At 49.4% G+C, this 11,843-nt stretch overlaps 2 protein-coding genes across 6 annotated transcripts; both read left to right on the plus strand.

Annotated features, from left to right (window-relative positions):
* Positions 1 to 48: 48 nt before the first annotated feature.
* Positions 49 to 5,227, plus strand: rnf169 (ring finger protein 169). Its single transcript, XM_088299926.1, has 6 exons — positions 49 to 1,399; positions 2,504 to 2,577; positions 2,661 to 2,747; positions 3,028 to 3,128; positions 3,204 to 3,294; positions 3,498 to 5,227. The coding sequence occupies exons 1-6, from the start codon at positions 1,153 to 1,155 to the stop codon at positions 4,395 to 4,397; spliced, it is 1,500 nt and encodes a 499-aa protein (XP_088156052.1). The 5' UTR covers positions 49 to 1,152; the 3' UTR covers positions 4,398 to 5,227.
* Positions 5,228 to 5,857: 630 nt separating this feature from the next.
* Positions 5,858 to 9,507, plus strand: LOC148332947 (protein FAM222B-like). Of its 5 annotated transcripts, none has more exons than XM_088299975.1 (2): positions 5,858 to 6,075; positions 7,273 to 9,507. In XM_088299975.1, the coding sequence occupies exon 2, from the start codon at positions 7,498 to 7,500 to the stop codon at positions 8,791 to 8,793; it is 1,296 nt and encodes a 431-aa protein (XP_088156101.1). In that variant the 5' UTR covers positions 5,858 to 6,075; positions 7,273 to 7,497; the 3' UTR covers positions 8,794 to 9,507. The 5 variants fall into 5 exon arrangements, with proteins under 5 accessions (XP_088156101.1, XP_088156099.1, XP_088156102.1 ...); XM_088299973.1 differs by having other exon boundaries at positions 7,304 to 9,507; XM_088299976.1 differs by having other exon boundaries at positions 5,858 to 6,066.
* The last annotated feature ends 2,336 nt before the right edge of the window (positions 9,508 to 11,843 follow it).

Below are 11,843 nucleotides of genomic sequence, written 5' to 3' on the forward strand. Positions count from 1 at the left end.
ATTTATTTATTTTATTTTTTTCTCCCCTCAAATAATAACCCCCAAAAAGTGGTTCCCTCCGATCAATCAGGCTGCAACACTCTCACATTCCTTTTCTGTCCCAAGATAACACAAAGATCATTTTGCACGTTTGCATCTTCATCTTCTTGGTTGTGTAACGCGCTCGTTCTAAAGGGCTCATTTGTGATACTTTGTGGATGGATTCCAAGTCTGTTGAACTCTCGCTCACTCGCTCGACATGCTTGACTTCCTCCCCATAATTTCTATTTATGGAACAACAAGGACATTCTCTATAAACAAAACTATTTGCATGGAAACTTGGTTGAATTATATTATATGAGTGGATCAGTTCTTAAAGGATGGTTCTCTTTTTTCGTGGGATCCTTTTTTCTTGGAAATTTGGCATTCCTGCCACACCTGCAGAATATGCAAAGGTTTTTGGTGCTATACCTTCAGGAGTATGTATTTTTAAATTCCAACCCAGGCTTGATACTCAGAGTGTCCTTGTTAACTCGATTATGTCGTGAGTAAAGAATGTTTCTCCAAATCATTTGGTAAAAACCAAATTAGAAGCTTTTTCTTACCTAATTGTTACTTAATTACAAATAAGATTAAAAAGTTTTCATTTAAAATTGTTCATCGGATTGATCCAATTGAAGCCTAAATTGGGAAAAAAAAGGTTCAAGAAAGTCATTGACGTAGACTGCAGATTCTGTTCTAACTCTCCTGAAACTGTGCTTCATCATCCTTTTGGGCAATGTCCATTAGTAGAATTTTAAAGTAGTAGAATCCTTCTGGGGGGGAGGTTGCGTAAACAGGAAGCGTATCCTTTAATTGTGAAGGTGCCGCCTGGTTGCGAGCGAGGTTTTCCCCTTTTTTTAAAAATCTTTATTGAAAAACTAAGTTGTAAAAGAAAACAAAAGACATGATGTAGTCATTCAAGCAAAAGAGGACCCGGGTGATTTTATATTTTAAATCAAAGCATGACATGGCGATTATCAAAGAAGCGTTTGTATCGCTGCCTTTTTTCATTTTGCGAGTTGAAGGTGGCGATAGAGGGTTTTTTTAAATTTTATTATTTATTTATTTTTTTTTTTTTTTAAGTGGGGGGCGGGTTTTGTTTTGAAGGCGAACGCTGCAGCAGCGGGGAAAATGGCGGCCGCGGCGACTGGCCGACGCCCCGGGAAGGCGGCGGACGCGGACGACCCAGCCACCCGCTCGTCTCCGGCACTCGGAACCGCGTTGGCGCTCGACGGCCGCGAACCTGCGCGCCCGTTGGCAGGTGGCCGCTCCTGCTCGGCACTGCGGCGCTGCCGAAGCGCGGAGGCCGAGAGGAGAGGCGACGGCGGCGGGGCGGCGGGGGGCAGGGACGCGACGGAACCCCGCACTCGCCTTTCAGGTGAGCGTTGGACGCCGGTTGAGTCCACTTGAGACACCGGCAACTTGATTCGCTTGCTCTTCCGCCATGTTCACACTTGTTGGGGCTTGTTTTGGACCCAAACTGCCTCGGGAGGACTAGTTCTTTCCTCTTCATTCAAACTCTATTGACAAGTTGGACGTCCGTGCGGGAAATGTTTCAAGATGAATTGGTTGACGCGAGTGCAGCGCAGTCAGACACATTCCAGTGATATGATCAACAATTCCCTGCGACAAATATGAAGAAAGTAAAAATGCAGCTATTCGAATTTTTGGAAGATTTTTGGCTTAAATGCGAGTTTTGAATTTTCCTAACTGTCGTAATCTTTGTCCATTTTTTCTCAAAAGTTTGCTTCCATTACAACTCTCACACAACAGCGCGCGCGCGCACACACACGCAGCATAAAATAATGATGAATTGAGGTAAATGGAAAGCCAGCGGCCCATGTTTCACGAAAGAAAATAATCGTCAAGCGTTTGCAGATGGCAGTCAAGTGATTTGTACTTTGATTTGGCACTCAAACACACTAAGGAAGAAGCAAACTAACAGTTGAGAATGAACAAGCACTTCAAATGTGGTTTGAATACATCCAAATAGGGGTGGGGGATATGAGCTAAAAAAAAAAAAAAAAACTCTTGCGATGATTGACGATATTGTTCCAAAAATATTCTTGCTTCACAAAACAATTAGTTTCGATTTGAAATTGCTTCATACATCTACTGCAAAACATCGTATGATGATATTCTTCAGTAATATTTGACGTGTACAGTTAATATTTCTGTCTCCCATTATTCCAAAATAACACATCACATTTTGAGAGCAAAAAAAGATTTTGAGCCGCCATGTTTTGACACGATACTTTCCAAAATTGTCCGACGTGCGATATGGTCGCACAAGTGCGCTTGTTATGATGCAGCCTCTAAGTGTGTAAGGCTGAATGTTGGGCGAATACCGAACATCAGCACGTCACCTTTTAAAGATAAAGATGTCCTTTAATAGTCCCACAATGGGGAAATTTTCAATTTTAGAACTTGCTCACCTAAAGAAAAAGTGCATGTGTGCGTGTGTGCGCGTGCGTGCGATCAGACGTTTTTGTGTGTCCAAGTGCGGTCCACAAGTCGACGGAGGGCTCATCATCAGGAGCCAGCATGAAGCACAAGGTGAGTTCAGCGAGACAAGTGAGCTTTCTTTCTTTTTTTTCTTTCTTAATTTCTTTCGTCTGAATGTTTTCTTTTTGATCAAGCTGTCGGCATACGAGGAGCGAGAGGACGCGAGGGGGAGGAGCCTCCGCAAAGACGAGAGTGGCTGGCTCCAACGCCAGGAAGATTCGGTAAGTAGGCATCTTCCCCTCGGACAACAATGATGACTTTACACTGCTCGGGCGGCCGTTTTGTTGTGAATGTCGCCCAAACGGGTATGAAGTTGCGACTGTCGGACAAACGTGACGTGGCGTCGTGACGGACGGGAAAATGGTAACCAAGTGTACAGGAATGACGTTTTGGCAAGTTTTGAATGTTGCTTTATTGTGAAGCCCAATCTGAACTTGTGACTTTTACATGAGCGTGAAGGCGGCGTTAAGACGGGAATGAAGTTGTCCTGTCGCGTCGTAGGGCATCCTGTCCGACTCTGAGAACGAGGAGCCCGTGTCGAGACGCATCAGAAGGTTCTCGGCATTCGTGAGAAGGAGCCGGACGTTGTCTGGCGTCAGCAGGTGCTTGCTCCCGCGCTCCAAAAAAAAAAAAAACGACACTCGCCATGACCATTGACCTGTGCTCGTCTTCCTCAGTGGCGTGCAGAGGAGCCGCAGCTGTACGGAGGCCGGTGACAATGCGCCAGAGAAAATCAAGGGTCACACCACGCCCGCCGTCGGCGACACGGTACGGCACTCGCCTCCACGTTACTTCCATGTGACACGTTTGATGTTCGGTGTTGTGCCGCGTGTCCCGTGCGGATGTCATTCCAGGTGTTATGTGACATAACATGTGGTGATGCTCCACATGTCAGCCGCCATGTGACTTGTGCCACGTGACGCGCCACATCATGCGGCGGTTCCTTCCGTGTAACTCGGCTGTCGTTGCAGGCGGGGGCGGTTCACAGCTACGCAGCCGGAATCCTCCTGTCGTCGGAGAACAGTCGCCCGGCCTCGGCGCCCGTCAGCGGCCGCGAGCGCCGTCCGTCCCGGCCGACGTCGACCGCGCCGCCCGAGCGCTCGGTCAGTCCTGAGAGCAACGACAGCATCTCGGAGGAGCTCAACCATTTTAAGCCCATCGTGTGCTCCCCCTGCACGCCGCCCAAACGCCTGGCGGACGGCCGCCTGCTGGAGCCCGCCGTGGTCAAGTCCACGCCGCGCAACCTCACGTGGCGCCTGCACAAGCCCACCAGTTACGAGGCCAGCCCTGCTGTGCTGCAGCGCTGGCGCCAGATCGAGCTGGACCGGCAGAGCTTTAAGGTGGACTCCAAGGGGACGCTGACCAGCCCCATCAAGGAGATGCAGGAGCCACCCTCCAACAAGAGAAAGCTGCTCTTCGATCCTCCCGCCACAGATGGCCAGTCCCTCAAGATCCGCGTGCCCGCTGTTCGCTACGGCGGCGACTTGGCGTTCCGCAGGTCCTCCGAATTCGAGTCCGGAGCCAGTGCAGGGGCCCTATTCGGACGCAGACATTCCTTCTCCCCTTACGGCCACAAGTCCAGCTTCCAGTCGTGCAAGCTGGCGCCAAAGGACTCATTGAAGGAAACGAGCGCCTGCAAGCGGAGTAGGAAGACTAAACACCAAGCCGCCGACAACCACCAAGTTTGTGACACTGTCCGCCAGGAGAGCAAAGACCGAGCGCTCGCCCTCAAGCTGCAGAGGCAGTTTGACCGCGAGAGCGCCCCCCGTCCCGCCAGCCCCGACAAGTATTTCCTGCGCTCCTGGATGACCAATCACAGCTGCAGGAGGCGCGGCTTGCGACGCTCTTGCCGTATCAACAAGCAGCGCTAACTGACTCCACCAAAAATGGTCATCGTCATTGGGGAATGCAATGAAATATGGACGGGGTCAGCGGGGGGCGGAGAGGCCGCACTCTGGTCCGGCGATGATTTCGGTCTCATACAATCTATGCTTTTACTTTTCCACCTGTGGAAGAAATGTAAAAAAAAATGGAAATAATCTAGCGCAGCAAATATTGGAGCTTTGACTCGTGTCAATACATTTAGTGGAAGCATCAGCAACATTTTGAACTTGATGTCAACTAATGGAAGCAAACCAATCATTTTTCACTTTATTACTTGATGCAAATAATCCTTTCAATGTTCAGTCCAAATTTGGGCTTCACATTGGAACAAGCTCATTTTCGAGTTTTCTCAAAGAAAGATTTAATGTTACAATCATTTGACGCGTCCGCTTCTCCGCGTTAACTCGCACAATTTGGAGTTTTCAAATCTATTGGCGCGCATTTTTGCAGCGGTGCCGCAAGCCACCAACTGTGATGAACGAACATGAGACGACAGTGTCGAGTCGCATTCGTGCACATCAAGTGAACATTTTCATGTTGTGCTTTCTTTTCTTTTTTTTCAAAGCTCAAATATGAGGTGTGATGGATGTCAACTTAAATGTTTCCATTTTATTTCAGTGTGAACAACTTTCGTTATTATTGATATAAATATGTTCTATTTACTGCGTTTGTTCTAATGAGATGGTCTCCTCCACTGAAGGGCTTCTTTTCTTGATACGTGCCAGCTTTAATGTATTTTCTACTAGAGAGAGATAATTATGTTGTTGATTGTCATGATAATGCACATTTTATAAAGTTTGGCTTGATGTAGCAGAGAGTTTGGAGTGCCAAATCAAACTGTGACATTTTATACCAACACGCACGTGAATGATTAAATCTACTTTATAAAAAGTTAAACCAAAAATAATACGGTATCAGCACCGTTTTGAATTTGTGTTCATTGGGCAACGCCAACATCGCCCGCCGCCATGTTGGTCAGGGCAAGCCAACAGGCAACAGCGCCCGCCGCCATCTTGGTCAGGGCAAGCCAACCGGCAACAACACAAGTGACGCGGCGACGCTTGAAAAATTCTGACGACGTCCGCGGGCGGATGTCAAGGCTGGGTCACTTTGAAAAAGATTCAACGGGCAGTTGGAACGGAACCCCTCACTGAACTTACGTGGCGGCCACATCCTTGATTGCCTGATTGCCCTTGCTAACATGGCCGCCACGTAGGCACGTCGGTGTGCTGGCCCGCTACATTGCGCTGGCGTATCGGGTCGCCATTTACCATTCATGAAGGGACCGCTTTTTAAATAATGAAATGATTGCTTGCTATCATAAAATTGTGCCGGTGGTCGTAATGTTGCTGAGCTAGATTAAGGTCATTGTCACATTTAGCTCTCGGGGCGTTCGTGGGGAGGGTGATAATTGCTCAGGCATTCTCCGCTGACGTCTGGCTGACTGTTGGCGGAGCAGGGAGGTGGATTTCCTGGCGAGCATGCGCAGTGAGTGCCACAGAGCAAGTGCGCATGCGCAGTGAGTACCACAGAGCAAGTGCGCATGCGCAGTGAGTACCACACAGCAAGTGAGCAGCACTGTTTGCGGGCTGCCAGGCTACCCCGTTTTCGTCGTCGTCGTCGTCATATCTCCCCGGACTTTACACGTTACTGGAGGTGAGGAGCGTAAGTACTCGACTCTCTGGACGCCGTGTGGCACTCTCGTGAGCTAGTGGCTTGCACTAGCGCAGCTGGAGCCATACGTAGCCCAGCACAAATAGCGAAGACAAAGAGTGTGTTCTGGAATAAGCTCCGAGTGCGCACGGTTTCACCTCGACTGTCCCGGAACTTTTGTGTCCCAATAAAGGAGTGCCGGAGCGCGCTCTCGGCGTTCCTACTGGGGACACGGTACCGGTCACGGTGCCCAAGCGCACTGCGGCACGCTAGTCCGAGTTTGGAATTGAATGAGAAAGGAGCGGGCTCCGCCTCATCGAACGCGCCTTAAGTCCGCGTTTTGCCGACATTTGTGTTAGCTTGTTGCTACATTCTGCGTCTTCATCGTCAGAATAAGTGTCCCCAGTGTGCGTTAGACCATGACGTCATGTTTGGTCTCCGTGTGCAAAGGCTTCCATGTTCGAGGGCGGGCGGACGTGGGCCCCACTGTTGTTTTTAGCAGGCATTTCAGATTTAGTCTTAGTATTTTGGATGGAAATTAATCTTATTTTTTGTCACATTTAGTCATTCCTCTTCGTGATAGTTTTAGTCAACAGAAACGCAAAGTTTTTCCAGTTAAAATTGGTTGACTCAAAAAGGTTTTAGTCTGTTTCTTACGGGGGTCCGTCCCATTCTGTCAGTCTCATGGAATGTCCACCTCAAGGTATTACTTTGCCTTTAGCACCTGTCACTCTTTGCCTGGAGCTTGCTAGTCGGCACTGTAGACAGCAACTTGCGTTGGAACTTGTAAAATGAGAAAAAGAGCCATTTTGCACAAAACATTTTTGACTCGCAAACTTGTTCAAATGAATTTGCAAATCCGTTCGAATGTATTTGTATATCAAAAATATTCTCATAGCGCCACATTGTCTTCACCTTTGTGTTGGTAAATAGAAAAAAAATGCATTTTTTTTTTTTTTTGCCAAAGCATACGGAACCCAACCTCACCCGAACCGTAGTAATACGTTTCAAAATTAAGTAAAGATTATTAGTCATTTTTATGGTTTTATTATGTCCATTGGGTATTAGACCTCCCCATAATCGGATATGTGCCTTTGGCATTCTGGCGGAAAAAAGGCATACAGCCAACAAGGGCATTGAAAGAAATTTGCAAGCCAAAGATGTTGACTGCACGCTGACATCATCTTCTCCCCTCCAATCGGGCTCCAGTGTTGCTGACGCCCATGCTGTCCACTTGCAGGCGAGGAGCCGCGCAGAGACCGGCGACTGCACCCCTCTCCAAACGTCTGATGATCGCCCGACTGGAGAAATGTGAGCGCCTTGTCCGTCCGCAAGTTTCCTGCGGCCGCGGTGTCAACACGTGCCCCGGATTGCTTGGGAACTTGCACTAAGACGCTTGCAGGCAGCCGAGACCACCAAGTCCACAGAGCCGCCATGAACCCATATGCTACCCACAAGGAGCCGCCTTTTCACCCGCATGACCAGACTCGGCCTGCCTTCTCACGCCAGAATCACGGGCTGCCTTTGCCAACCCGAAGGCTCATCCATGACCCGCCTCCGCCACAGCATCGCGGGGCACCGCTCACGGGTGCCGCGTGCACGCCCGTGCTCAAGCATCAGACATCGCCCGCATCTCACGGCTTAGTGGCCGCCTCCCCCGCAGACCTGTGCCACGTGTCGGAAGCGGCGCGGCAAATGTGTGGTCAGGGCGTCGCCTGCCCGCCGACCCTCTCCCAAAGCCCGGGTGCCGTGTCCAGCGCAATCCAGCCACCCCACTGCCAAACTCTGGGAGCCGTACCAGTTGGTCTCCATCCTCGGCGAAGCTTGTCTGGCAGTCTCCAGCCACCCGGCGCCGTGCCCAGCGGTCTCCAGACTCCGGAGGTCCTGTCCAGTGGCCTCCAGCAGGCCCCCCCGGGGGCTTACGGACCATGCAAGCTCCCAGACTCGGACGCACCTCCCAACGTAACGGTATCGACCTGCACCATCCCGCTGTCCATGGCCGCCAGCTTGCACCACCAGGGCGGCGACCTGAGCAGCATCGTGCACCGAATCAACCAATTGTGTCAGGCCCGTGCCGGGGCGGGCACCACCTCGGTGTGCGAGGGGCAGATCGCCAACCCCAGCCCCATCAGTCGGAACCTGCTCATCAACGCCAGCTCCAGGGTGTCGGCGCTGGGACCCGCCGACATACTCCCGCCTCTGCCCCCCGGCGCCGCTATCCGATCTCAGCTCGGCCCGTCCGTCGATAACGCAGTAGCCAATTTCCCTGCGGATGCCGTCCAGGTCCACCGGCAGTGTGTCTGGACCCAACACCGCCCGCCCCCCGAGGCCGTCCGCCCCTGCAAGAATCTCCGCTTGGATCGGACGGCGGAGAGCCCCTCCCCTGTCCGGACCCTCGGCTACCTCTGCAAGTCCGCCCGGGCTGACCCACCCGGACCGCCATTGCCCCTTGGCCTCTCTGGGCCTTATGCCGACGGCGACTGCCTGAATTCGCCATGGGGCGGGAGCCAGGTTCCGACGGGCTTTCAGGTGGGCCGCATCGTAGGAGCCAAGTACCGTTTGGGCAAAGACAGTCTTCCCGACCACTCCAAAATGGCATCAGAGTTGGACTTCCTCGGGGGGCGGGACTTCGCGGCAGCCTTTCCAGATCCCAACGTGGACTCGATAGGTGGGTCAGCCGCGGGCCCGCCTCGGCACATCTCGTGCGCTCTGCATCGCGCCTTCAGATAAACGTTGTCTCCGGTCCGGAGGGCATCAAGCAGATCCGTTTGAATGTGGAACATTTGAGCAAAACGCGTCAACGTTTGGTATGAGGACTCGCCCGTGCAAACGTGATGCCGCCATGGACTCGCCTTTTTCTTCCAAAGAGGAGAAATACTCGTCTCAGACAGTCTCAAGCATGGGAGGAGTCTCATGCTGATGGGTCACTTGATCTTGCGTGCTGACGTGGCACGGTGTGACGCGGCGCAACGCGATGCATGACGCTGCGTGGCGCGGCATGGCAAAATCATGTCATTGATTTTTTTCTTTTTTTTTTTTTTCTTTTTGTGTGACTGATCAATTTATTTCCACTAACTTTGAATTGATGAAATGGTTCAAAAAGAAATTCACATTTTTCAGAGCTTGACTATTTTTTATTGGCATGTGGGCATCATTGAGCGAGTTTTGTTTTTTTTTCGTTGCCATCAATAAGTCGTCCCGACTCCACTGTTTGTTCCCTTCTGCTTTTTTTTTGTCCGATTTGTGATTTTGTGTTGCAAAATGATGAAGTTGGCCTGGTTCCTTTTTGCTTGTCAACATTGTTTTGCTTCATTGGCAAACGTGACAAACAATTATTTTTTTTTGTTTTTTGGGGGGGATTCATACATTGTACCCTTGAATCGGATGCAAAACGATTCCTTATCATTTTTTTTACGATGTCACGTCGATAAACGTTTGAATTTCCATGTTGTTTTTTTGCCGTTCAATTGTTGAATCTGATTGGGAAAAAAACAAACAATCCCATCCTTGGCAAATTCTTTCCAGTTGATGGTGCTGAAAATGCCGGAGCATGAGAGAAGGGCAAAGCAAGTGATGATGATGATGATCTGTTGGGTGTTTTGCTGTTGCGATGGGCTCCTTTTCCACAAGAAAGGGTTGGTGCTGGTAAAAAGAAAGCAATTGAGCATTGTGATTCCCAAAGTGAAGGCAGTCAATGCCTTTCTGAGCGAGATGATTGCGCCATAGCTGGTCAGCGGAAGTCGGCCGATGGCTGCCAACGTCCACGTTTGCCGGTTATGCGGCGTCCCCGCGGTCGTCGTCGTCAAAACTGAGAGGTAAGCAAAGCTGCGCTGTGAGCTCCGATTGGCGTTCATTTTATCCGTGGGCGATGATTTTGCCCACGTTGTGTCTGGTGACGCCTCGGTTGAAGCGGCGGTCTTCGGCCTTCTTTGGAGTGTCACATGATGCCGTCTAGTGACTCATCTTTTATCAGCTGATGTCGGATGAAGGCGACCCCTCCAGGTTTTCGAGAGCATGCCGCTTCACGATCTCAACGGCGCTCCGCGATTCATTTTCTCTTTTGCAGTTTCAACGCTGATGGCGTACTGTGGTGTCTTCTTGCTGTCTCCTCGCAGTCACTTTTATCTTCTTTCTTTCTGCCTCCCCGAAGTGAGTACGTCCTGGCGACAACTTTAAAAAAAGGTCTTGATTGATTTTAGAGCGTGTGATGTGTTCGCGTGGCAGCCAAAAGTTCATCTCCAAAATTGCCTCCGAACGTGTCTTAGCCCCAACTAGCGACTGCATTTGTGGAGTCGTAGGAAGAAGAACGAGACGACGAAGAAGGAGACAAATAAGAGACCGTAATAAGGTAAGCGCATTTGCAGAGCAAAATGGCCAAATGTTGTTTAAATCAGTGTTGTTTTCGTCAACAATGACGAAAATATTTATTTTGGAGTTTTTGGTTGAATAAATTTACAAAAACTAAAACTTTTTTTTTGTGTTTCCGTCAACTAAAACTCAGACTAAATGTGCGGAAGCTAATTAGCATTTTTGTCTAAATGACTAAGACTACAACTAAATCTAAAATGCCTGCCAAAAACAACACTGGTTTAAATCCACCTCTACCGTCGGCGTCATGCACGGTGCCTTTTTTTTTTTCGGTTGGGGCGGGGTGGGGCAATGTTTCTGGATAAGTCCGGAGGGTTGAGAGGAGATTGACCGGCAAATTAGAATGGGTCAAGTGCCCGGTATTTTGTATTGGGTATTGCAATTGTTTCCTGGGTGTATCTTTGGGTCCTTGAGGAGTTTTGGATGTGGTTTGAAAAAAAGAAACAGGAACACCCTAACCCAAACTACGGCCCGGGGGCCACATGCGGCTCGTTAAGTTTCAATCCGGCCTGCCGAACATGAAAAAATGAATAAACCTTGTTAAGGTTTTATTTCCCCTGTAATTCTGATGTCCCCACTAGGAGGCGCCCTCTAGATTGATTGAATCTGTTGGGGTGGAGCTTCTTAATGAACGTTTCCACTTTTTGACCCAGCCGCCCTGATGCAAACATGTTTTCTCTTTTTACAATTTGTATTTTTTTTTTGTCTCCGGTGAGGTGAGGCGAGGTTACCAAAATACTGATGCCATCCATCTGCTCCTGGTCTAGCCGGCCCCTCTGTCAAATTTTAGAACCCATTGTGGCCCACCAATCAAAAGGCTTGCCCCACCCCTGCCATGTGAGGTCACGAAACGCATCCAAAGTGCAATGGGAAAAAAAAAATCTGCATCAACACCGTTGGATTGTTTTCCTATTGCTATGATTCGATTCTTTTCTTCATCTTTTAACTTGGATTTCAATTTTAGGAATTCAAAGAATTTTATTGTTGCGTCAACCTTCTATGTGGCACAAAATGTGATCTCCAAGAGAACAAACTTACAACATCAAATAAGCAACTCCCTGTTGCCGAAATGTGGCTCACAAGCTCTTTGCGCAATGAGGCACCTGCAACGGTTCAAAAGGGCGAGCAACCACTTGGGATACGAGTCCAATTAGTTTTGTGACCACACTCGTAACTCAAAACAAGTATCTCATCAGTGGGAATGCCATGTGTCTGTTCCAGCTCCAACAAAGCAAAAAAACAAAACATGCGCTTGGTAACAAGTGATAGCAACACTTGATAAAATTGTCATTTGTAAAAATATAGAGTGAGAGCGTCAAGAAGCAGTTTGTGTGTGTGTGTGAATCGTATGAATTGTTTGGTTATCGGTCTACATGTGTTGCTGCACGCGATGCGATGACGTGCTCTTGCCA

Source organism: Idiotropiscis lumnitzeri, chromosome 7 (assembly GCF_059441095.1).
Source record: "Idiotropiscis lumnitzeri isolate Australia: NSW breed Sydney's pygmy pipehorse chromosome 7, RoL_Ilum_1.0, whole genome shotgun sequence".
Classification (NCBI taxonomy): domain Eukaryota; kingdom Metazoa; phylum Chordata; class Actinopteri; order Syngnathiformes; family Syngnathidae; genus Idiotropiscis; species Idiotropiscis lumnitzeri.

What these genes read in the sequence shown, in the direction of transcription:
- rnf169 (XM_088299926.1), top strand. Translation starts at nt 1,153, where the DNA reads ATGGCGGCCGCGGCGACTGGCCGACGCCCCGGGAAGGCGGCGGACGCG. An exon ending in TCCAACGCCAGGAAGATTCG is followed by an intron (nt 2,748 to 3,027) that starts GTAAGTAGGCAT and finishes GTCGCGTCGTAG; the next exon opens with GGCATCCTGTCCGACTCTGA. An exon ending in ACGTTGTCTGGCGTCAGCAG is followed by an intron (nt 3,129 to 3,203) that starts GTGCTTGCTCCC and finishes CGTCTTCCTCAG; the next exon opens with TGGCGTGCAGAGGAGCCGCA.
- LOC148332947 (XM_088299975.1), top strand. Translation starts at nt 7,498, where the DNA reads ATGAACCCATATGCTACCCACAAGGAGCCGCCTTTTCACCCGCATGAC.